The sequence below is a fragment of the Eublepharis macularius genome, chromosome 2 (assembly GCF_028583425.1).
Source record: "Eublepharis macularius isolate TG4126 chromosome 2, MPM_Emac_v1.0, whole genome shotgun sequence".
Lineage (NCBI taxonomy): Eukaryota > Metazoa > Chordata > Lepidosauria > Squamata > Eublepharidae > Eublepharis > Eublepharis macularius.
In genome coordinates this window covers 148,427,752-148,454,616 of record NC_072791.1, presented here as the reverse complement: position 1 = coordinate 148,454,616, position 26,865 = coordinate 148,427,752, and the positions used below count along the sequence as shown (strand labels likewise).

The 26,865-nt window shown below is 42.5% G+C and overlaps 1 protein-coding gene across 1 annotated transcript; it reads left to right on the top strand.

The window, feature by feature from the left end:
- Positions 1–6,403: 6,403 nt before the first annotated feature.
- ZFP91 (ZFP91 zinc finger protein, atypical E3 ubiquitin ligase) lies at positions 6,404–25,365 on the top strand. The gene is made up of 11 exons (XM_054972092.1): positions 6,404–7,432; positions 8,657–8,682; positions 10,306–10,521; positions 11,381–11,417; positions 13,366–13,452; positions 13,734–13,862; positions 17,744–17,794; positions 20,004–20,082; positions 21,721–21,835; positions 23,994–24,093; positions 24,280–25,365. Exons 1-11 carry the CDS (start codon positions 7,065–7,067, stop codon positions 24,788–24,790), a joined length of 1,719 nt encoding a protein of 572 aa, XP_054828067.1. The 5' UTR covers positions 6,404–7,064; the 3' UTR covers positions 24,791–25,365.
- The last annotated feature ends 1,500 nt before the right edge of the window (positions 25,366–26,865 follow it).

Below are 26,865 nucleotides of genomic sequence, written 5' to 3'. Positions count from 1 at the left end.
GAAATGAGCAAAATGGTGACTGGGTTTGTGGTTTAGGCGGACTTATTCAGTTCCTAGCTGTACTTCTTCTTTTTTGAGGTTGAGGTTTGCTCCAGCAAATCACATTTTGAGCAGCTCAAAAAATGTACACAGATTGTTAAACAGGAAGAGAGGGTAGTTTGGTCTTATCAGGAATATGCTGATCTCAAGTGATCATTCTGCCATCTTTCTTGCAGCCAAGGCACCTATCCTAATGTATCAAGCAGTGGAATTTTACTGACAGATGGCAAGATGTTCTTTGGATTTCTTCAAGAGGGTGACTTACCTGGGAAGAAGTTAATCAATGGGATTACTACTTGACAAATGCAAAAAAAAAACCCACAGAAAGTAATAGTTACATATTGGGATCTGCCCCTCTCTTTCTCACACACATGCACGCACACACACTACTCAGATTGTTGAAAAGACACTGGAACAGGTAACATTTTGTGGGGTCTACAGAGCAGTGATGCTTGGGAAGTGAGTTTAAACAACTTCCCATTATTTTCTATTACAGAATCCAACCCATAGTGAATGCAACCCAGCATTTGAAATGCTCCTGCCTTTTCAAGAAATTTCTGGCAGTATTCCATAAAGCAACATGAGAATAGAGCTAAAGGAACGAAAGCAACTATACCACTGGGGCTGTTTCTACATGGAGGTAGGGGGTGGGAAAAGCCATTCTATGGTGCAAGTGGTGGGGACAGACAGGGATGGGGTCCACTCACCAAGTTCCCATATTGCTGGCTGCTGTCCTCACCTCACCATTGCATCAGCACAACAGTACTGATGAGACAAGAATTTTGACACCTGAAACCTCCCCTCCCCCTGGTACGGCTCAGCTATGAATCTAATAGAGTCTGTTAAAGGTCTGAAGGGAGAGGGGGAGAAAAATGGAATTTAGCTCTGCCATTTTGAAGGTGGGGCATAGCTGTCTCTAGAGTGGCTGCAGGTAGAGCTTCCATAGGATGCTCTACTCACAATCACCCTTTAAGTGAGAGCAAAGGAGATTTATCCTTTGCTCTGGTTTAAAGAGGAAAGACACAGGAGTCCCACACATCATGCTTGGAAAAAGCTGAACCTCTTGTGGAAGCTCCCCAGAAAAATGGGGGCCTACTGTGTTCCACCTGGGTAAAATCCTTATATTAGAATCAGCCAAAGATTAGGGGTAGGGAATCTCTCTTCCCCCAATGACTATCACCATTAAAGCCTCACAAAAATTATGCTGAACTTGGTCCATGATGCCTATGCATTTGTTTCCTGTAGAGATCCTGGTCATTTTATTCAGTAGATTTAAAAGTCCAGTTTATTCAAGATCTTATAATCTTACTGCTTCACAATCCAGTGTCGACGATACCATGGCCCTCTTTTCCCACATTCTACATAGTACTGCAGCACAGATGTGCAAATGTACAAGTGAAATCTTGTGAATGCAGTGTGTTTTAAGGACAAAATTAAATCCTGAGCCTATATGATGAGGAAACTTTAAAAAGTAGGAACAAAATAAAAATCTAATTATGTATAGAAGTAGAAAAAGTGGATAGATTTCCCTCTCTTCTCCATAACTTGGAGACATCTAATGAAACTGAGTAGTTATAGACTCAGGTCAGATAAACTGAAGTACTTCACACATCGCATGTTTAATACATGGAATTCATTTTAGAGGCTGCCACTGGCTTTAAAATGGGATTAGGAAAACTCAATGGCAGTCAAGTTTATCAGCAACTACTGGCTATTAAGGCTCAAAGAATCTCCAAGTAGGATTCTACTAGAAACCCATTGCTGAACGGCAGTGGCAGAAAAGGACTATTGCCATAATGTTTTCCCTCTGGGCTTCCTAGAAGCAGCTGTCTGGATTCTGGACTAGACAGATGCTTAATTTGATTCAGCATAGTTCATGTGTTATTATATAGAGGTTGCTTGAAAAGTTGGCAGCCTTACTTATTGGCAGCTATAATAGGAAGGTATACTGGTAGGTGCCCAGGCTAGCCTGATCTCATCAGATCCAGAAGCTAAGCAAGGTCAGCCCTGGTTAGTCCTTCAATGGGAGACCACCAAGGAAGTCCAGGTTCCTGAGCCAGACAATGGCAAACTATCTCTGAAATCTCTTGCCTTGAAAACCTTATGGGGTTGCCATTAGTTGGGTGAGACTTGGCAGCACTTTCCACCACCACCACCACCATAATAGTGAAGAACTTGCTGTTTCCTGTTGCTTTTTTTTTTTTGCTTCAATAAAACACCTTGCACTACTTAAAATGGCCACTGGGTGTCAGAGCAGCACCACGAGAGAGAAAGAGCAAATACATAACCTTCCTGCTTGAATTCAAAACATTGCTCAGATGCCGATAGTTCAGTAATTCTCTTTTAAAACTGTGAATAACATTATCACTTTAAAATGTACTCTACTGAACAAGTATAACTCTTCAGTTCTGACAAGCAGCAATCTTAGCTGCATCCACATGGTAACAATCTCCATGATGTTTGAATTGCCACCAGGGGTGGATCTACATTTTCGGGGCCCTGAAGCTTGAACTGTTATGGGGGCCCCTTCGCAACCAGCAACAATAGGGCAAAATTCAACAAGGTCCAAAGGGCCTTGCTGCTCTTGCAAAGACCTCGAGGCCCAAATGGTGGAGAGTGGGGTGGTGGGGTGGAGCCCTTGAAAATGGGCCATACTGTGAGCCCCTTCCCACCAGCAACGAGGTCTGGGTAACCACTAGAGTTGCCAGCCTCCAGGTAGTGGCTGGAGATCTCCCAGAATTACACCTGATCTCCAGGCCACAGAGATCCGTTCCCCTGGAGAAAACAGGTGCTTTGGAGAGTGGAGTCTATGGCATTATACCCCATTGAGGCTCCTCCCCTCCCCAAACTCTACTCTTTCCAGGCTCCACCCCCAAAATCTCCAGGAATTTCCCAACCTGGACCTGGCAACCCTAGTAACCACTGTTATCTTCTTCAGGGGAGTTGTTCCATGGCTCATCACCACAATTTTTTTTTAAGTTTAACCGCTATATCTCAGATTTTGATTAAAATAGCTGTACTGGGTTATCTCACATGTCAAAGTCACTTATGTGAACAAAAATTTCCTAGGCTATGCCTTATAGTTCCTGAGTTATGGGGGATGAAAATTAGGGAAATGCTTTTTTTTTTTTTTAGAAAATTTTTATTGGTGAGTATTGCTGTATACATGCATGATGCATCACATAATGTATTGCTGTATACATGCATGATGCATCACATAATGATAAAATAAAACATAGCAAAGACCACAGTTAATATAATTTAGATACCTATAAGAATACATACTACATGAAGCGCATTTTACAAAATACTTTTTTCGTTTTTTTCTAGCAACATATTCACATACAGTTTTGTCATATGCGAGTTTCCTTGTAATGTCATTTTCTAGAGACAATATGCATCAAGAATTTAAGCGTTCTTCAGTTTCACAGTAGATCTGCCTCTGATTGCCACTGTAAAACAAGAGGCATTCGGAGTAGCAATGGAACATCCTCACAATTGCAGTGGATTGCTGCAAACTAACACGGCAAACTGACTCCACACCAAAAGGAGATGTTTACATTTACTAGCAAAGGAATGTTTTGGTTGCCTCCCCGCTAATTGCATCCTGTCCCCTTCTGATATATGTCCCCTTCTCTCCCCTATCTCCCCTCCTCTTCTGTATTTAACCAGTTTAGATCATGCATCTGACGAAGAGAACTTGATTCTCGAAAGCTTATGCTACAATAAAATTGGTTAGGCTTAAAGGTGCTACTGGACTCTTTTTGATTTTACAACTGGTACAGAATGCGGCGGCACGGGTCCTGACTGGTATACCTTACCAGTCACACATCACACCTGTCCTGCACCAGCTGCACTGGCTTCGGGTTGATCTGACGAAGATTAAAGATTAAAGAGAGTAAAGGTGCTACTGGACTCTTTTTGATTTTGCTACCACAGACTAACACGGCTAACTCCTCTGCAGCTATTCTTCTGTAACATTTAAAGTATAGAGTTATCTTTAATATAAAAATTATTCCTGTTGCTAATATACAGTTAATTTTTCAATCAAATATTTGAGCATGTTTGCTTTGCCATCTTTGTTATCAAGCATGGAAGTGTTCTAGAAGATCAAGGTGCTTGCCCAAAGGCCATAACTACAGCTGGAGTTAATAGCTGCCGGACTTTAAATTTCTCTCAGTGTTTCTCTCTTTATGTTTTGTTAAGTCAGTCTTTAGAAAGGAATTGTTTTAAAATCCCATGCATAAAAATCACATGTAGAAATTGACAAAAGGCCTTTTAATTTCTCTGCAGAACAGCCCTAGACTTGCTGGGTAGCACTTGGAAATGTCTTTTTCTTTTTCCAAATTCTGTTTATTGTTTTCAAAAAAATCTCAATGATACAAATAACTTTTACGAAATGTCTTTTTAATCCACAATGAACAGCTAAATAATACAAGATCAGTCAGATAGCATCAGAACAAAGAGTAGATGAAAATTAAGGCCAATTTCCCAACACACATTGTGGCAAAATACTATTGTGTTTTTGTCAAAAAGAGGTTTTAAAATTCATACAACTTTCATTTCAACTAATTGGAATTAATTTTATGTGGCCTTCAAGTAAAGCAAAAACAGGGCAGTGTGGATGCAACACAGCTTACAACATTCTTTCTTCCTCCATTTTACACTCACAACTGATGGAATAGGCGACTCAGCATTCCTTGGACACGGGGGTGGGGGTGGGGCACGGTATTCTCTCTGCATGTATATATAGCTCTTTTGAGAGTAAGTTGTGAGTCTCTCTACATGAAACGCCTTGGCACATGTTCATCAAGTGTAGGAAAATACAATGTTAGCCAGGAAGCATAGTTTAAAAAGACAGAGCCAGCAGAGGTCGCTCCTCAGAGGGTTTGTTAATTTCATCTTCATCTCCCGGAAGGCGTGGGATCATGAGGCATGGAAATGGGCTTGAGCTGCCTTCCAGAGCTGGGCTTGGACCAAGAGACATTATAATGGGCTAAAGTTTTCCTTCTGGCATTTTACAGGCCCTTCACACAGTCCCAGTATATAGCAAAGCCTTTGCCCTGCTGCTGGCTCTGTGTTTTTAAACTACCCTTCCTGGCTAACATTGTATCGCCCAACAAGTGTTGTTCATGTGTCAGATGTCTCATGTATGTAGAGGGACTCTTTGCCTAAGGTGGGAATTAGAGATCTCATTCCCCTGCTCCTAGCCTCTGTCGCCCCCCACCCCATTGCTTGTTTAAGATAATTGGTCAGTGTGGGAAAGGAGATGGTAGACAGCACAAAGCAGGCACTTACAGTGAAATCACAGTGAAATCAATGGGCTTAGACTGGAGTAAATTTGCTTAGGTATAAACTTAATTTGTTTATAAACAAACATTTTGGAAACCCAGTGTGCCTGTCTCTTTTCAGTCCAAGTAATCTCCACTTTGATATGAAGTTCACCAGACCAGTTAACTGCTACTCTCAGTCTAGCAGCAGGAGAAAAAACCATCCACACCATTCTGAGTGGAATAAAAATTAATCGAGGGATACATTTATCAAGCTGAATATTTTTTTTTTACCTACAGCACAGGACTCTCCCCATACCTGTTATCTTCTGTATTTTCTCTTTTTTTTTACTTTGAGATATTGTTTTTAAACCAGTGCAGCAAAATAAACCATATAACCTATATCCCTGAATTTTTAAAACTCAAGACATTTGATAGAAACTCTCACCACTACCTCTCCATGTATTTCTGCTTATATAAGAGTTATTTAAAAAAACACAGGCACTGTCAGGAACACGAATCTCTCAGCCAGGAAAACTAAAATGACTGCCTATCTAGCTTTGTATCTTTTGGAGTAGAAGACTTTTCAAAGCACGCAAAGAACTGGCGTCTCTAAACGTATGGGCGTGTGTTTGTGTATTCCACACACGCCCCGCCCCCCGGGTTTTCGTTCTCTGAAGCCTCACACGTAGAGGATTCTTACCAATTACAATAATTTTAGACGGGGGAACATCTGCCAAGAAAACGTCGTGATGTGACGTCCCCTCATGGGTCAGCAATGACTCGGTGCTTGCACAGGGTTTACCTTTTTAGTAGAAAGAAAACTGGACCATGCATCTGAGGAAGAGAACTTGATTCTCGAAAGCTTATGCTACAATAAAATTGGTTAGTCTTAAAGGTGCTACTGGACTCTTTTTGATTTTGCTACCGCAGACTAACACGGCTAACTCCTCTGCGCCGTTAAAAACTACAGCTCCCATGACACAACTCTTAGACATGTGCAGTATCAGCCTAATGAGCGGAAATGGGCGTATACCACGAGTCCCACCTCCTCTCGTCAGACGCCATTTTGTCACCGACCATCAGCCGCCATACGACGGTACTTTTTTCTTAAAGGAGAAGCTACAGTGTTTTTTTTTTAATCCTTCGAAACATGTAACTTCGAAAAAAGCAGACGACGTGAAAACTGGAAAACATATTTCCCAAAGGTAACGGTTTCCATTTCGTTTCATTCTTGAAAACGGAGGCTTGGGAGTTCCAACCGGCTCGTATTGCAGGGAAAGGGGGGCGACAACAGGACTAACGGTTTTCTAAAGACAGCGTTAGCTGGCAACATCTATCGCTTCGCCGCTTACACAAAGCGCCCGGGACGAAGGACTCTTCACTTAGCGTGAAGGACATAACAGAAAAACGGCTCAGTTGTAGGAAGCGCGCGCGCCACGGCCCGGATTCCGACTCGGTACGCGCGTTCCCGACGTGACTCGCCCAGTGATTGGCCCGTGGCGAGCCAGCCCGGCGTCCTGCTCTGATTGGGCGGTTTGCGAGTAGGGTGGGCGGGGCGTACCTTGCATCTCTTCTCCTGATTGGCTGCCGTGGGAGGATCTTGCGTCCGTCTTGAACTCTGAACTCATTCTTCATTGGGCCGGTTCCCTCGAAGGGGGAGGGGCTGCCGAGCAGAGGCGGGGTGAGCAGTCAGCGCGGCTGTCAGGAGCAGGAGGGGGAGCCGCTGCCGGGCCCCCTCCGCCAGCAGCGCCCATGCCGGGAGCCTCTGAGCAGCCGGAGACGCAGCAAGAAGCGCCGAAGCAGCCGGAGAGGGAAGAGGAACGCACCCCACCCCCCAGCGGCCGCCGCCGGCCCCCGGCCCCTCCTGCCATCGCCGACCCGGAGGAGGAGTCTGGCGGCAGTCGGGTCCTTCGAGGGGGCCGGGAGCGAGGCCGGGCGGCCGCCGCCGCCGCCGCCGCCTCACGCCGGAGGAAGGCTGAATACCCCCGCCGTCGCCGCAGCAGTCCTGGCGTCCGGCAGAACCAGGAGCCCGAGGAACTTGCGCCTGGTGGCGAAGCAGAACCGCCGCCAACTGCCACTCTGCTTGACTCTGCCTGTAGGAAGGCGACTCCGCGCGGCGCGTGAGTATCCTCTCTGTCGCTTGGGAGGGACGAAGGAGAGATGCCCGTTTTTCGATGTCATGCGGCCCTGCCGTGGCGGGGTGGCGGATCTCACGCTCTCGTCCTTAGGCAGCTAGATGCGCCCGGGAAGCTCACCAGCCATAGGGCGTGGAAGCAGCACCTTCGGTTATTGTTTGGCCGAGTATGCGGTACTTCTGAATCTTACTGTTTCTGTTCGCCTTCCTCGTGTGAAACCGCATACAGCGTCACAGGCACTACCTGCCTTTTATTACACACACACACACACACACACCCCAAGACACTTCAGTATTCACGCTGAAACAATTTATCGGAGGAGGGAAATCACAGCATTAAGTTTGCATGTGGAACTACTTAAAAAAATTATGTAGCTTTGGGCCATTTCAGTTTTCTACTGTGACTGGAAGACTACAGCCCACTTTTCTTACTGAGACTGTAGAATGATTATAAAATATATAAATAATGCCTTGGAAAGCATAAGACATTCAATAGAGAACAGACAAACAAAAACTGTTCTGAGGCCTCATGTACTATGAGGCCTGATGTACCATGAGGAAATTGATTACAATAGTAGAAGACAATGTAATAAGAAGAAAGTAATATATACAATAAAAAGTGCAGTAGACTACAATTCTGTACCCTTATAAATGTGCCATTGTGAACCATTCAATTACGTGGCTTTTGTTCTGAACACTTCTGTTCTTTATCTTCAAGTGTTGTAATAAACAGCAGTCAACATTCTGCGCAGCTCTATGCATGTTTATTTGGAAGTAAATATTGTTGATCACTGTAGGATTTGCTTCTAACTAAAATGCATACAGTTGTACTGAATGTTACTAAAATTGAACATAATGGGATTAATTTCCTAACTGATTTTGCTGGTTGTTTTGGTAGGGCTGTCATGAGTTGTGTACAAGAACTAACAAGTGGGAAGCTATCATGGGATTGGGTGCTAGTGGGGGAAAATGGTAATATATGTAAGATCAGGAAAGACTTCACTGAGTTCTAGGGTATTAATAAATGTGGTGGAAAGTGCTATCAATTTTTCCTAAACCTGTTAGGTCAACACTTGTGATCTGAGTGGTGTATTTGATTTATGATGAGACTGTTCAGGAAGCTTTACAGTATTCTGAATGAGCCCCTTTCATAATGTTGAGTGTTTACAGGAGAAATTCACCACTTGTTTTTATACCTTGTTTATTTCAGGTACCTGGATAAAGTTGCTGTGAAAGGTAACATTTTAAATGTTCTTAAAACCGCAAGTTTGGAAGTCTGTGTTAAATGTGGTTACTAGCCTGAGAAACTGAAAAATTTGATAGTCTGAGGTATATTGATTTTGGACATAGTTTCACTTTTAGCAATCGTATCTAAAAATTGTTGGTTTAGGTTGGTTTATCTGTATGTTTGTATCATCCTTTTAAAATCTATCTAAAACATCATGCGTTCCATGAGTTAATTTGGCATTGTGTGAAGTACTTGCTTCTGCTAATACTAAACTTAATGCCAGTCAGTTTTGTTGGAGTGCCAACTGGATATTTTGTTGCCAATTATTTGTACAGTTTCATTTGTTCTTTAATAATTGATGTGGTTGTTTTGATGCATAGCCGGAAGATGTGTACATTAACTCTAGCATCTTCATATAAACCAAAAGCAAAGAATCGAGTCTTACTTTTTCTGCGAAGAAAATGTTGTGATGCGACGTCCCCCCATGAGTCAGTAATGACTCGGTGCTTGCACAGGGGACTACCTTTACCTTATGCTCTCTGTGCACTTCCTGTTATCCAGTAGCCCTGCTGACTCTGGCTGCTTTGTTGATTTTCTGTCCTGGCTCCCACTTTGTGGAACTCTCTGCAATACCTAGTGCAGTGCACCAGGCTTGCAAGGCAGAGATGTTCTGCCAGGCTTTTGGTTGAGGACAGTAATGGATACCATCCTACTGGCACTCCCTCCTCTCCTTCCTCCTTTTTCTTCCTTCCCCCTTTTGTTTATGGGGCAGTGGGAAGCTATCATGGATTGGGTGCTAGTGGGGGGAAATGGTAATATATGTAAGATCAGGAAAGACTTCACTGAAGTACTATTGTTATCCTAAGAATATTTTTACTGTGAATCATCTAAATTGTTGTTATTCATGTTTTATCATTATATTCACTGCCCTGAGCTGTGTGCATTCAATGAAGGGCAGTTTATGAATTGAAATTATAAATAAATAAATAAACAAAACCAACCCCCCTTGCCTTTTGAGTTCAATGGACTTAGAAGAATGTAACTGCCTAGAACTGTGCTGTTGGGAAATTATTTTCCATCTTGCAAAAGCTTCTCTATCAAAGACTCTGTATTGTCTTTAATTTTCAAAAGTTTTTGAAGCCTAAACATGAGTCATGTTTTTTGATACCTGTCATTCCGGATCAACATATATTGATTTCTCTGCCATTCTACATACAGGTTGTGCTCAGGAAAAGGAAGGAGGACAGTTCTTGAATCGTTATGAGAAAGTATTGGTAGACTTCTGCATTTGTTCTGTCTATATCTTTGGATGCAGCGTTCAAATGAATTTAGACTGGAACCAGCTGCAAAGAACAGTGTGTAAATAATGGAACAAAGTTAACAAAGTTTTAAAAGTTCTGCCTATTTAGAAGTGATGTCAGTTGTTCTGAACCATATATTCTGGAAACACCTTTCTGTAGTTTATCAGCTCTCTATTTGGCACTAATCTTTGTGGGCCGATAGATTAGTAGTCCTCACTTCTTGTGATATGTGGAAAAAAAATAATTGAGCTTTCCTAATTCAATAATTTTAAGAGCAGAGATGGGTTTCCTTTCTTGATCTAGATATATTTTAACATGTTTATATTACAGATCCCAAAGAAGAAACAGAAGAAGAAGAAGTCACAAATGTTATTGCTCCTGATATCCCAGTCAGTTCAGCCAGGCCCACACGAGGTTGGCGTAGCAACAGGGAAGCTGCTGGAGTTCACCACTGTGAAGCAGAGAATTCACGAAGTTCTAGATCCAGGACTGGATCTCTGCAGCTCATCTGCAAGTCGGAGCCAAACACAGATCAGCTAGAATTTGGTACGAGCTGCATTAAATTACTGAAAAATGAAAATGTTGGAACTGTTACTTGCATTAATATAAAATTTATGATTTATATGAAGATAGTAGGATGCCTCAGAGGTGGGTTAAAGGCATAGTTTAATTGTGCCATGTTACTTTTACATCCTGTGAAATTAGTACCCTCTAAGTTTTCCAACCTGACATGGATAGCCGAGGTGGGGCCTAATTGCAAAGTAACTCTATGATACTTTCTCCCTTCCAAACATAAACCATAGGGATGTAACATCAGTTAATACGTAGTTAGTGTATATTTGTAAGAATACAGTGTTCATGAGGAACAGGCTGAATTTCATGGTGGTTTTGGACATTATGCAGAAACAAACTCAGATTTGCCAATGAGGCTCCTCTCCTAACTCACTCTGTTCCTCCTTTACAGCTCACCTGGGACAGATTTGTGACCCACCTTTGGGGCCCAGCACATAATTTGGAAACTGCTGCCTTATGTTCTTTACATTTTAAGAAGAAAAAAGCTTTAGCACCTAATCTGACAACACCTAAACAGCTATGCTCACTAATCTCTTTCAGGAGATTTTTAGTTTTCCAGTTTGGCTATAATTATATTTGTTACATTGCTAATTTTAAAGTAGTACATTTTTAGAAATGGAAAAGTTAGAAATGGAAAAAGTTATGTAGAAAGAATCCATTACAGCAAATTTTCTGGCCCAAATCATTGTAAGAAGCACTTCCCTGGGTTATGTTGTGGAACTTCAGAGTGTTACATTATTTTCAAATAGTTCTGTACTGATAGAGACACTGCAAATACTGGTCCTTGCTCAAACTAAATAGACATTTAATGAATATTGCTTGCTCTTTTCAGAAGTCACTGAAGAGCATCCTTCTCCATCTGGAATCAGGTAAGAAGTTTTTATTGGCATGTTCTTCCCCATCTGGGGTATTTGCAAGATTACTAGCTTGAATGTAGAAATTTCAGAAGGCTAAAATGACATTTTAGTAAATTATAGGAGGAATACAGGTGTAACAAATGGCACTAAGGTGGCATTAAATGGTTCATATGCTAAATCTTTCGTTCAAAGAGCTCTGAATTTGCCATGAGATGGACCAGCCCACTTACTTAATCTGAGCCTTTAGTCTCTATTCCAGTTCAGGAATTCAACGTGCTAAATAGGTGATCTCTAAAGATATATCCCAAGATGTCACTGATTTATCTCAGGTGACTGTTTGCTGTTTGATCCTTGTTAATACAGTCCCTTGTGGCAAAACATATGGAGGGTGGAGTTACAATACAATTATTTAAAAATATGGATGAATCTTTTCTGATTTCAGAAATGACTCCTCAGGTGCTAGCAGAATTTTAAGAGACCCATGTGCTGTATCTGACAGGCTTTATGATCTTTACTCAAAATCTCTTTCTGAAATATTTACTAGACTGCTTGCATCCTGTCTCAGTGGGAAGATTTCACCCTGTTGTGGAACGGTTTGGAATTATTATCCTAGACTCTTTTTGATTTGTTTTAATGATGTCAATTGCTAGAGCCCACGTGGTTTGAGGCATCAGAGTTTCAGTAATGTTACTACCTGATTTTGCCATATAAAGGAACATTCATCCTCTTTTTTTGCCCTGGCAGCTTTTTATATGCTCATCTTTCTTTCCTCTGAAATTTAAGCTTCCTATAAATAAGGAAGCAGAAAACATGTCAGCTGGAAGATTAAAAGACTAACTAGTAATAAAGACCATTGTGGGGGAAAATACAACGGGCTCTAGAAAGAAGAGGGTGGGCAGGTGGGCATTGCCTCCTCCTCCGTGACACATCCTGGCCAGGTAAAGGTGAGGGGTAGACATTGCCAACTGATCCTGATCCTGGCCAGGTAAAGGGAGGGAGGGCATTGCCACCTGCTTTGTTTCTCATCCCGGCTGGGTGAAGGGAGGGCAGGCATTGCTGCCTACTCTGCTACTGATCCCAGCCAGGTGAAGGGAGCAGGTATTGCCTCCTGCTCTGCTACTGATCCTGGCTGGGTGAAGGGGGAGTGGGCATTGCTACTTGCTCCACTACTGATCCCGGTTAGGTGAAGGGGGAGTGGGCATTGCCTCCTGCTCTGCGTCTGATTCCAGCCAGATGAAGGGGGGGCGGGCATTGCCGCCTTCTCCACTCCTGATCCTCGCTGGTTGAAGGTGGGGGGTGAGCATTACCACTTGCTGTACTCCTTTTGCCAGCCACATAAAGGGGGGGGGCATTGCCATCTTCTTGGTGCCTGATCCCGGCCAAATGAAGGGAGGCGGGCATTGTCACCTGCGTCACACCTGATCCCAGCTTGGTGAAGCGGGGGAGCGGGCATTGCTACTTGCTCCGCTTCTGATCCCGGCCTGGGCTTCCTTCCGCTCTTGGAGGGACAGCCTGCCTCTTCTGGCTTCCCTCCTCAGCAATGTCCTCTGGTGGTGCACCAGGGTAGGAAGTGAGTTGTGTGGAACACGGTTGGCCTTTTATATAGTAGGATAGGAAAAAAAGTTAAAGGGGTTTAGATCCTATTAGTTCTGCTTACTTTGCAAAAATGTGCAATGAAATCATTGATGTTATTGGATAATTAGAATTATTTATTTTGCCTTGATGCAAGTTAATAGATGAGATAGCAGGCTCCTTCCGCTATGCATTTGGAAGTGGCTGTTTGATCTGTCATAGGAATCTGATTGTTCTCCATATTCTTTCCATACAGAATGCAATGTGTACAACAGTCAGTATAAGTCACTGAATAAAACTGTCTAACTCTGTTGTCTGCTCTGGCCAAAAATATATTGTGTATGTAAATAAATAATACAAGCATTCCCTTTTTCCCTCCTATCAACAGTGATGAAGAAGAAATGCTCATCAGTGAAGAAGAGGTTCCTTTCAGAGACGATCCAAGAGATGAAACCTATAAACCGCATTTAGACAGGTGCTTTGTATTCAATTTTTTGGCAGAGGGATTGTATGCTGCTTGTCTGATCCATTGAGGGAATGTCTGTCAATAAGAACTCAAGTCAAATCTTTATTGTTTGTGTCTGCTTTGAAAAAGAAATCAAATATGTGCCAATTAGTTATTTTCAGGAATAGGAATTATGAAACTTTTCAAGGTCCATGCTGATCAGTTGTCCAAAAGCTGCAAGGTGTAATTAAACTACAGAGGTTATTTAAAGAGGAAAGTCTTTGTGAAAATTTTTATGTCTGTGTCTGCAGAGAAATTCCCAAACAAAGGAAAAAATCAGTGAAGGCAAAAGAAGAAAAAGAGAAACAGAAAGAAATTAAAGTGGAGATAGAAGTCAAAGAAGAAAGTGAATTTCGGGAAGATGAAGAGCCACCCAGAAAGTAAGAGATTCTGTACATTTGTGTGTATGCTCGCTTGTTCTTATACTGTATTTTCAACTGCAGGTAAAACTAAAACTGTGCAGTGGTGACAACCTGTTTCCGTGTCACCAAAGTCTGAAAATAGGTTAGCCCAAGTAAGTTGTTGATCTGTAACTGTAGTATTGTAAGTACAGGTGGGCACGAACCGGGAAAAAACCAAACCATGTGGTTCATGGTTCGTCCCAGTTTGTGAACTGGTTCGTGGGGTTTAAATGCCCCTTTCCGTGCTTCTGTAAAGCAGCACGGAGAGGGGCGTTTCAACTCCGCCAGCTTGGATCATCTGCTTGTCAGGGAGATCCCCAACAAGCAGCTGATCCAGGGGTTGAAGTGTTCCTTTCCCTGCCGCTTTGAAGTGGCACAGAGAGGGGCATTTCACCCCCGCAGGCTTGGATCAGCTGCTTGTCGAGGAGATCCCCGACAATCAGCTGATTGGGGCATGGAAATGTCCCTTTCCCTGCTGCTGCTAAGGGGTATTGGGGTTTAATACAAACCAAATGAACCAGCAGACCAGTTCGTGGGAAATGGGCTTCCATGAACCACTGGTTTGTGAAGCATGAACTGGCCCAGTTCGTGACAAATTTTAGTTCATCTTGTGGTTCATGCCCATCTCTAGTTGTAAGATATCAAGTAGCAACTAGTTTGATGATTTCACTTATCACTTCACAACACAATCTGTTTCTAGATGAGTAGCTTGCTGCTGCTTGGATCCCACATTAATATTGATTTTAAACATTTTATACCACCTTTTCAAGCAACTTAGATTCTTCAAGGTGATGAGCAATTAAAAACATTAAAACAAGCTTTAAAACGTACACACACAAACATTGTATATATGTATATAAATATAATATGTATATAAAGCCCAAACACACAAACTGGAAAGAGGGTTAGTGAGGGAACACCAGGCAAAACAAATGTCTTCACTTGCTGACAGAAGACAGTGATAGAGAGGGGAGGAAGTTCAGTGATTTTGGTGCCACAACCACACTAGATGTGAACAGGCTGATAAAAAAGTTTTAAGTGAGGCTCTGATGAGAAGACTGCAAATATTGAAGGGCCATTTGTGTATTGCACTCCAATTCCACTTGAATTGCATGAGTAGAAGGGTGCTTCACTCCCATAAAGGGGTTGGTGTATTATTTCTGCCAATTCTTTCTACTGCAGCCTCCACATTCCCCAGGGTCTCCACAATCTCTGGAGCAGCTGTTGGGGCTGCTCAAGATACTGCAGTGTGAAAAGGGAGGTAGCAAAGGTCCTTTCTGTGAGTGGAGCTTTAATCACAATTCCAGTCTTAAATTCGAGGGTTTCTGTTTTTGTGGAAGAGGGTGAGAGAATGCAAAACTGATGGAGTTCCAGTTATGGTGCTGAGGGGCATGAAGGCCTGACTTTGGAATGTGCGCAGTATATGGCAGTGAGGGCAGCTTTCAGTGAACAGAAGCCATGGAAGAGGACAGACTTTTTTCATTCTCTTGTGTAGTTTTTGATTTGAAGACGCTTGAAACTATTGTGCTCCTGTATTGTTCCCCCACCCCCACCCCCCGCCCAAAACTCCAGTTTATTTTTAAGACTAGCAAGAGAAGACTGGTTTGTGGCTGTCTTTGTGTTATGAAATAATTAAGTACTATTGAAAATGCACTCTTATACTGAAATAACAATCAGAGTCCCCTGTGAAAATCATGGGAGGTAGAGTTGCAGGGGGCCCTCATCGGGTTTCCTACCCCCTTCCAGATGGCCAGTATTTCTGCCTTCCCCCCCCCCCTCAAGCCCAGTTGAAACACTCTCCTGCTTTGCTCCCTCTCTTCCTAACACTCTTGCCCTTTGCTTCAGTGCCTTCCTAATAGGCTTTTCCTCAACTCCCGTAGCTTATCTGTGTCTCGGTGGTAGATATCACTGGCTTGGTTGGGGGCACAGCAGCGCTCACCATTCCCAGGTTGGCTTGCTACACCATGGTACTGTCCATGAGCAGCCTCTATCAGCATGCCATGATGATTCCCAGGACCGTCATAGATCAATGCTCTGTTGCTGTGCCCCTCACTGTTCTGGTTCACTGTGGCACTGCCTAGGACTGGCCTTTGCATTTTTTGCACATGTATCAGAAATACTGTTGTTCAGAGTATTTGTTGGGGGAGGGTTGAAAACCCCAGTGTACTTCCTTGAGTTACGAGATTTTTCTGCAAGTTGGGGGGGGGGGGTTGCTCCCTGTTTGCAGAAATATCTGTTTTGATCCAAACTGATCCTGATCATTGGATTTAAGAATCTACATGGGTTGGGGCCTCTTCACAATCAGTTATGTGTTTAGACTAGGATACAGTTTGAATCCCATTGTGCAGAGCAAGGGATACAAAACATCACTTTTGTCAAAGTTACACAGCAATAAAAGTGGGATAAATACCTCTTATTGCAGCTGATTGTGGATTATTATGGAAACAGTTGCTTAACTTATATTTAGCATATTATATCTTCAGTTAATACAAAAACCTAAAGAATATCTTGGCATTTCTGCAAGTTCTTAACCCTTAAGCTATGAGCTTTGACTCTCAAAAGTTCATACCTTGGAAATCTAATTGTTTTTTAAGATGCTGTTGGACCGGGATCTTGCTCTTTGACTTCAGACTAATACAGCTACGCACCTGAAACTTGGCCAGTCTGGTACGGGAAATGCATATATCACTATGCATTCTGTGGTCAGGAGTCTCACAAGTGGAAGAGTGTTCTTTGCATTCTGTTTGATATGGTATTTCCTTATCCAGTTGCGAGGCTATGAATGTAGCCCCTAACAATGGGTTGGAAATTCTCTCTATAGTAATTGATTTCCAGTCTGATTATAAGCGCCTGTTTACAGGTCTGCCTGTAAAGCCTATTATTCTAGACCATTTACAAGTCATCTTTAGGACCTGGGAGATTAGGCAAATGTTAAAGCTGGATGGACTGACTCAGCATATAAATGATGATAAAGGCAACAGATGCCATGTGGCTGTAGTGAATTTGAATCATTTCAGGAAAACCCTGATTGATTTACTTCCTCATTGTGTTGTGTAGTTTGGCCATAAGAAGATGTAGGTTATTTTAATGGTAAACCTGGGTAGAAATTCCTAAAATAAACTAAGAAAATTTACTTGTTTGCTTGCTAGTAGTGAGCTTCCTTTTGCATCCAGCATAAGCCCAGATCCCAGGAGAGACACTACCACTCCTTTTCCTCCATAGGAAACATGGGGAGGGGTGGTTTCTCTTCTCTGTGTTAGGCTTTTGTGGGAAGGAAAGAGAGAGAACTCCTTTCCTAACCGAGTTATCCATGAACACAAGGGTGGGTTTCTATCCCTTTTCATTGGACTTCTATATAAGCCACTAGGAACCATGAGGCACTGCTTGAACTTTAGCAAGAGCCCAAGGCTCCTTTATTCCCAAGTTGTCTATTTATGCTGCAAGACTTGAGATAGTAGCAACCACAGATGGCTTGGCTAGTAAGCAAAGGCAAAATGTATATATCATTCTATATTAATAGAATTTCCCCCAAAAAACACACATTCCCACAATTTGGGTTATATAACCCTGCTCATCTTCTGCCAGAAGAGGGGGTGTATTTTCCAAGGTCCACCCACCCACACACTTAACACATGGAAGATTCTTGCATCAAGTCCAGAGCTGTTCCTAGAGGTTTGCTAAACCCTGTGGGCAACATAGGATAGCTGCGAAGGGTGGAGTTGCATTCCATAAACTGAAGTCTGCTTTCAGTTCCTGGAATATAATCCTGAGGGCTTCGCACCTGTATGCTTGGATGTAGCATTAAGTTGTTTGGTCTGATTTAGTGGAAATGTGTTTTTGTCTTTCTGTTCTTGTCCTAGGAGAGGAAGAAGGAGAAAAGACGACAAGAGCCCAAGACTACCCAAAAGAAGGTGAGTTTAATTCATTTCAAACATATATAAGCCTACCTTTCTCTCATGCAATAGGACCCAAAGTGGATAAAAGAAATAAAATACCAGCAATAAAACTAAAAAGCAAATAACATAAAGTTAGAACAAAACTTGTAATATACACAGGACTAACTATTGCCAGTGTCCTTCAAGACCCCAACGTTCTTTTATTTTACTAGAGTAAAGTATAATCCTAGTTAAGCGACCACTTGTTATCCAGAGTTGCTGTTTAGGCAGACCCTATGTCTTTTGCTTCATTGTATGAAAAATGGAAGGTGATTATCTGATTTCTGCTGTATGAATTGGGGAGGCAGATCCAGTGGTACCATTTGGATGTGGCTTCTGTGCTGCTGTCAGCAGAAAGCTTTAAATAGTAGGTGCTCCTGCTGTCTAAATAAACTGAAGAATTGAGTTTAAATGATAATCTCTTTGAGGAGAATCTTCACTTCTCTCTGCAACTGCAAGTTGCAAACCTGGGTTTACATTTTCTTATGGTGCTTTTCCTGTATGTAATTTGTTTGACTGAATTCAGTTTTGCAGAATCAAGACTGTGAACTCCATAAAGGTGCTGAACATATTTGTTAGTGATCCCCCCCTGTCCTTAATTTCATTATGGGACTTGATCAAGAAATCCATGCTTATGTAGTGTTTATTGTGGACAGAAAGCTAAACAAGACCACATTCCTAACTGTAAGCAATTCCCTTTAACGTGATAATGAATTATCTTATATCATCATTAAATTCTCAGTATGGCTAAATTTGTGGATACTTAAAATCTGAAGATTGGAGCCTGAACAGAAAAGACAGATCTTTCTACAAACATGAAAACCACCCAGGGTTTGCAGAAAAATCTGAAATCTACACAAAGACACACTCACCTCCAAATGTTAAAAGGCTAGTAAGCACTGTAGCTTTGAAAAATGGATGCCTTTAGTAGCCAACTTTTGCAGTGGCCAACTGCAACAGTTTTGGCAGCATTTGTCAGTGAAAGGCAGGAGGAGGGGGCATGGCTTTTCCATGGCTGTTTTAGCCTTTGAGGGAGGACTTACTGGGCCTAGCCTTGCAGCAACCACCTGGCAGTTTGCTACCACTCAACTTCCATAACTACTGTTCAACAGAAGCCACCCCACAGAAGCCAGTGTGAGAGTTTCAGGCTAGGATATGGGATACCTAGGTTCCCAAATCCCCACTCTGCTGTGGAAGCTCACTGGGAGACTTTGGACCAGTCAAACACTCTTAGCCTAACTTACTTCACAGGGTTGTAGTGAGGATAAAATGGAGGATAATAATATCAGCTGCTTTGGGTTCTTGTTGGTGAGAAAAGTATGGTATAAATGAAGTGAATAAATAATGAACATAGCTGAAAATGGGGGGAGGGCAGATAAAAGGTAGGATGCTTGGTGAGTGGGAAGAACAGAAGGAAGCAGGGAAACATGAGGATATGCAGGCTGCTGGGAGGAGGGAAAGAGGAAATACTGTGAGGAGGGGATAAAGGATAAATTAACATACCCCTGCAAGTCCTTGCAGGTTCCCTATTGAACAGCTGGGTCCAACACAGCCAGCTCCAAACAACTCCACTGGAGTTTACCCAGAGAGAGGCTGCCGGAGGTGGCGGATAAAGGTAGGTTAGCTGAGGGGCAGGGAAGGAGACCAGGGAAAGGAAAGCTACGTGGGCTTTCAGAGAAGGGACAGAGGAAATGGGGGGTGGGGTATGAGATGCCCCCCCTACAAGTCCTTGTGGCTATGATTCTTGTATGATTCTAATTTCTAGATGTTAATTGAGCCAAAGGACATCTTCTGAGGGTGGCAGGCAACTTAAAAGATAAAATTATTTGAATACTCCTTTTAACAAATATTGGTGGGAATGGGTAGCACTACTATTGTCAAACTAGGCAATACAGCAATTATGGGACATTTTCAGCAGAAGTCCTGATCCTGGTAATGAATCTGTGGTAAAAGTGCAGTCCTAAGCACAATTCTACCTTTCTAAGTCAGTGGACTTACAAGGATGTAACTGTGCTTAGGATTGTACTGAAAGGCTGCTTCTTATAAGAGGCCGGAGTATAGGAGACAAGAATAATCCTCACCAATGTCTGCATTAGAAAAGTACAGTGTTGTATTTTTTTAAAAAAAAATTAAAATATTGCTTGTTGCTTCCTATGCCTGTTCCACTCTGACTGTATTTTCTTAGGAAAAAGCCTCCAATACAGTACGTTCGCTGTGAGATGGAAGGATGTGGTACAGTTCTTGCACATCCTCGGTATCTACAGGTAAGAACAGTTGTACTACTAGTTTGTAGCCATCTGGGGGTAATACACTGCTACTATTTACATTACAGGTTTCTTTGTTTCCACTTGCATTTGCTGCTCCTTGTAACAAAATGCACCAGAAACTTCCTTCATAGACCATTGTAATGGCACTATTAATTTATGTTGAGTTACTGCATATTAACAAGCTACAGTTTTCAGGTACCTGTTTATTATTGACAAGCAAACTAACAAAGCCATTGGGAGAAGAGAATTCAGAACTGTGTTTGTATGCACACATGCACTTAAACTCACTTTCCTGAAACCATTTCCTTGCTCCATATGGCATCTAGTTCACCTTGTTTGGAAAATCTCTATGCTGGCTCTCCAGAGAATATTCTTGAAGCAGCTTTCAAAATAAAACTTGATGAAATAAATGCAGCAGCTTAAAGTTACTTATGAATTAGGTAAAGATAGTCCCCTGTGCAAGCACCAAGGCATTACTGACCCATAGGGGGAATGTTGCAACGTGATGTTTTCTTGGCAGACTTTTTGTTACTGGGTGGTTTGCCATTGCCTTCCCCAGTCATCACTTACAAATTAAACTATTAAAATCCAACTAGGGCATTAAACACAGCAGCTTAAAATTATTCTTATAAAATTGTTCTCAGGCTAGCAGGAGTCTAGGAATAAGTTCACCCTTTAATTAAAATTCTGAATAAAAAAATATTTTGGCCTGCCATATAAAAGGGAGCAGGTACTAGATGAGCCTCAAGGGGAATGGCTTTCCATAAGCAAGGAGCTACTACTGAAAAAGCCCCATCTCTATTTGCCAATTGTTTCGCCTCTGCAGGCAGAGGCACAGAGAGCAAGGTTTATGGGGAGACTCTTAATTGGCAGGATGGATGGTACAGGAAGTGGTGATCCGTTAGGTACCCTGCCCCCAAAGCGATTTAGGGCCTTAAAAGTAAGATGCAGTACATGAAACAGAGATCAGTGGGCAGCCAGTGTAGATCTTTCAGCACAGGAGTGGTGGTAGCCTTGCTGCTGTACTTTGGGCCAGCTGAAATTTCAGCCAAAGTGGATAAAAGGTGCTACACTGCTTATTGTCTACTTCATTTATACTCTGTGTTTTTCCCTAGTGGGGTCCCAAAGTGGCTTACATCTATCTCCTCTTCTTCATTTTACTCTCACTACAACCCTGTGAGGTGGGTAGGGCTGAGAAAGTATGACTGGCCCAATGAGTTTCCATGGTAGAGCAGGGATTTGAACCTGGGTCTCCTAGAGCCTAGTTCAACATTCTAACCACTACACCACACTGGCTCACTACATGTCACAAAGAAGACCTGAGCCTGCAGTTGTAGGCCAGGATCTTGCAGAACCCCTTAAATTGCAAACCTGCACCATCAAGGAGAGTGCAGCCCCTCTCCTCTAGCAGTCTTGCTCTTAACCTACAGCACCTCATTCTTATCTGGATTGCATGCATGTATTCAAATTTGTTCTCTCTCCTCTTTCTCCCTCAAAGGATATCAAACACAGACATGTCCTTTTCTCTCCTGCTGCTTCTGTACTCTAAATTACCTTCTCACAAAATGGTTTTAGTTATTTACTGGTAGATTTTCCCCAAGACTAATAAACCTTTAAAACTTCCCTTGACTTCAGCATCACATCAAGTATCAGCACTTGCTGAAAAAGAAATATGTCTGTCCCCATCCCTCCTGTGGGCGTCTCTTTCGACTCCAGAAGCAACTTTTGCGGCATGCCAAACACCACACAGGTAATGTAGATTAAAGACCACAATTCTCAGTTACAGCTTAGGAAAGAATAGAAAAATGACAGTTTTCTTCTTGAGCCTGAGAAGCTTTAATCCATGTATGCAAAGCACACTGTGTAAAAATTGCTTTGTTACAGAGCATGAAAGAAAAAAATCTCTACCAACATAGAGCTGTTCTGTTTGCGAAGCTGTACCCTTTGAAGGTCATCCTGTTATATGACTTTAAGATGTTGTTCAGGTTTCTTTTCAGTTTATGGCGATATACCAATATCAGGGATTTTGATATTTACTGGGTTTAGTCCTGCACCTGGAAGAGCATTTAGTCTATTTCTGCCAGATCTAGGGTTGCCAGCACCCAGGACAACCCAAGTCCGGCCTCTGCCCCCCCACGCATGTGTAATGTGTGCGCATTTCTAGCACTGTGTGATGATGTCACTTCTGTGACATCACGCAGAGCTGGTGCGTGCCGCCTGCATGGCAAGCTGGCCACCCCAGCTTGCGGAGCTGGCAGTGGCAGCGCAGCCAGCAGCTGAGCGGAGGGCTGCAAGGCCACCCGCGCCATTTGCCTGCCCCGCTAACGGGGTGGCTGGCTTGCCCTTGCGCTCTCTGTCCTGGGACAAGCGAATGGTGCGGACAGACTCCCAGCCCTCCGTTCAGCCGCCTGCACGCTGCCGCCGCCAGCTCCACCACACTCCCAGCAGCTGCCCCCGGTGCCCCCTCTTTGGAGGCACTGGGGGCAGACTACCCTCCCCTGCGCCCCCCCCCCCCCGTCAATCCGACCCTGCATTAAAGAGTTGTTCTCCCAGCCAATTTTTGCAAATGAATCTGCAGAATTTACCAATCTATATAATTTCACTGCATGCCCAAATATACCAGTGTTAATGAGCAAAACGTAGATTTGTATTCTTATCTACTTTATATAAGTATTTACCAAATTTTGAACATAAACTGTATTAATGTTGAAAATTTGGTAGATATTCATGTCCACGTACAAATATTAACATTCCCAGGCACACTTTCTGAATATCAGAATAGGTTCTCTACTTTTCAGCATACATAAGTGAACATCAGACCATTGTTTAACTGGTATACATATGTATGTTTTTGAATGTTTATAGAATATCTTTGAGATTATCAGTGTTGACATGTGAATTCTGATACTTTCCAAATTTCAGACATTCACTATAATAAGCAAGTTTAAAATGTGCCTTTTTTTCTACTTGTGCTACAGTTGTGTTAAGAGCGCAGAATTCATTTTATTTTCTGCTACTTATATACATACAAAATATTGAGGGAAACTGTTTCAGAAGGCTGGAAAAATATTATGCTGTTTTCCCTTACCATAGTCCCTTATTTCTGAAAGAATAAGTCAAATGACATTGAACTTATCCTTTGCACTGGAATGAGAGCCATTATGCAACACTGGAAATTTGCAACTGATATGAATAAAAGGAAAAACTTAATAGTAGACACAGACCGTTAATTTAATATGAATTACTGTTTCTAATTATCACTGTTTTCTTCCCACTTTTGAAGAACTCGGTTTTATCTAATCCAAAGGTGGAATGTCTTTGTCCCTTTCAGCCTGATTAGGCCCTCTCTACCTCCTGTCTTGCCATTTCCAACACCTTCTCCACTACTTTGCCTTGCCTTTGGCCTAACCCAAACCACCTCCGTGGAGGTAGCTGGGGTGAAGTGTCTGGATGAGTATGTGTGCATATATGGTAGAGAGGGTAGTGGTGTGCCAACCAGTTTTAAAACTGGCAGAATGTGACATCAGCATCACCACTGAGAAGAATTACCCAATGCAAAGACTCTTTTCTGCCCGTGATCTGCGCAGAAAGGAATAGTGCAATCTTTCAAATGCTCGGTGCTGAGCTTTGTCTGCTTTGGTATAAGAAGAATAAACTGGAATTGATAAGTGCATTCTGCATAAATATGGACAAGGTTTTTGCCCTCTATCAACTCCTATGTGCTTTCATATTTGCAGCTGAGAAGTAGTTCCCAATTACTTTTGAAAAACCATCACTCTCTTAAAGGGAAAATGTTAGAAAATGTTAATAGTATTGTGAATGGGAGCACAAGGCCATTTCCAAATGGAAAAATGTGGGTCTGTTTGAGGAGCAAATCTCACTGTGAGATACCATGTACTACTTTACAGATCAAAGGGACTATATCTGTGAATACTGTGCTCGTGCTTTCAAGAGTTCTCACAATCTGGCAGTTCACCGAATGATCCACACAGGCGAAAAGCCATTACAGTGAGTAGTGTCTTGTTGCCTTGCTCACTGTTTTGATGCGGGGTTGTTCCAACTGTGTCTTTGTAATGGCTGCTTATTCTTTTAGGCTGCCTTTTCATTTTCTAGTTGCATTTATTCTGTAAATATCAATTTTTTACCATGATAAGTGTAACCTGCCTTTTCTGTCCCTCCCCCCATTTTTTCTAGATGTGAGATATGTGGATTCACTTGCCGACAGAAGGCATCATTGAACTGGCACATGAAAAAGCATGATGCAGATACCTTTTACCAGTTCTCATGCAACATCTGTGGAAAAAAGTTTGAGAAAAAGGACAGCGTTGTGGCACATAAGGCAAAGAGCCACCCTGAGGTGCTTATTGCTGAAGCACTGGCAGCTAATGCAGGCGCCCTCATCACCAGCACTGACATCCTTGGCACCAATGCAGAGTCTGTTGCCCCACCCACTGATGGCCAGGGCCTTCCCCTTCTTCCAGATCCCCTTGGAAACACCACTCCTGGAGAGTGTCTGTTGCTGAACCCTGATGGGATGCCTAAGGCATACTGCAGTGGGGGTGACCGTGTCAGTCTGATGGCAGATGGAAAAATCTTTGTGGGCAGTGGTAGTGGTGAGAGTACACAAGGGCTGGTCATGAACACAGAGATCCTTGGAGCCACCACTGAAGTTCTAATTGAAGATTCTGATTCTACAGGACCTTAGTGGGAAGCGAGAACATGGGTGTTGGGACAACTCGAACTTGTATTTAAAAGAATAAAAGGAAAAAAACTTATTCAACATAGAGAAGCTAAACAAATTAAAATTACTAGTCAGATAACTAAAGGGCCTGCTCCCCCTCTCAACCACCCCCTCCCTGAGTGGATCACTGCACATTCTTCAGAGTCCCTTCTTGGAGAGGAATGTTGCCTTTACACAGACAGTCTGACAAAGCAAAGGAATTCTTGCAATGTGGTGACGGGAAGCAGCCAGAGCCTATCCCTTTCCCTGCCCTCCCAAAGTAAGCAAACTTCCTGCTTCTTGACCATGTTGCAAGTTTGAAGGTATTTGTGCTCTGGACCAGTATCTCAATCTTGGAATTCTCCTTTGCTTCAGTCACTCATCCCGTTCTATGCATTATTACACTTTGACCCTTGCCGGCTCTTACTTTTCCTTCTGGGGCTTGGGAGTATAATTTGGCACTTTAGGATCCCTCTGCAGGATGAGCTGTAAAACAGCATCTATTCCTCTTTCTGACATTCTTCCATGTTGCTTTTGGTAAGGAAGAGTGGGGATACTGGCACACTGATGGTGCACACTTTCTTAATGAGGGGTGACATCCTTTTTGTACAATTGCTCTCAATGCAAAAGTCTGTGTGAGAGAGGCAGGGAGAATGGGTGCTAGGCTGGTAAAAGTAAATTTGCACTTTGAACATGTTTTTTTCTAAGTTGGGATAACAGGATTCCTTATTTATTGAATTTTTTTAAGGGCTGTTTTAGTTGCTGTTTAGGGGAGATTTTTCCCTTCCAAAACTGAAATCTCTTTTTAAGTTATGTACAGCAGGAGCAGAAAACCATGTTTAGGAATTTCTCCTTTTTCCCCAATGGGAAAAAGTGCTAGTGTCATGGAGTAAGTCTCATTGCCCTTTCTGGTAAACAGTAAGGAGCCTGTTTACTTCACCACTTTTTGGAGGGGGAAAGGATTTGGTTGAGGAGAAGCAATGGCTGTTTCATATGTCTGCAGTCATTAATCCTTCAGCTTTCTTAACCTCCATCTCACTATGTTGCATTGTTCGCTTTGACTTTCTCTGTAGCTTGGACAGGCAAATGCCTGGAAAAGCAACAAGTCTTGTCTTGAGGTTGTACTAACTGCTAAACAGCTTTGTGGCTAGCCTTCTAACACTCTCTGCCTCTTAGACATTTTGACTTAGTCTTTTCAAATCTGTTTTGAGGCAAAACTGACATCGAGTGGTGGCATCTCCATCTTTCCTCAGCCATACATCCAGTCTTCTCACTTACATGCACATCTTTTTTATTTCTGTGAAACTTAGTGGCATAAGTCTCATCAGGGAATGAAATAAGTTTAAGGAAATTATGGAGGCAACAATGACATTTAAATATTTCTTAAGATATGAATGCTGGGAGCTCTTGGCTGTTATCCAAGAGTTTGTGGTGGCACAATATCCTTGCAATTCTAGAGGGTTTTTTAAAAATAACCTAGCATGTTCACACGTCCAAGGACTGAGCTGAGGAGTTCTCTAGAGCATGATTATAATTAAAGAGTTTTGTGTTGCCAACTTGTGTTAGAGCAGTTTTTTGATACTTAAAAGGACAAAAAGGCATTTAGTCCAGCACTCTACCTCACATAGTTCTAAATCCTGTTGTAGCACTTGCTAGCAACTACACTCATTTCCAACCACAGCTTTATAATCCTCGTTATCTGAAGAGGAGCCTCAATATTATATCTAGTTGGAAGCTAAGCATCAGCAGGGGATTACGTGAAGCACTATAAAGTGAGGCAACCTGGGTCAGAACTGCACATGTGCTGCAGCCTGTCAGGCTTTAGGTTGTTCTGTTCCTCTCTAGTATGACTAGAGTCTTTAACGATCTCCTTGGTGGTGTGCTGCATGCAGCATAGCAGCTGCTTGTTGTGCATGCTGATATGGATTCTCTATCATAAAGTCACACTAGAAAGGTGTCTGGGATTGAAAGCTTGTCCTGTGCTCTGCTTAAGGAGATTCCCTTCTGTGGAATACCGTTCATTGTAACCAAGAGAATTCATTATATAAACTGTTTTCAGC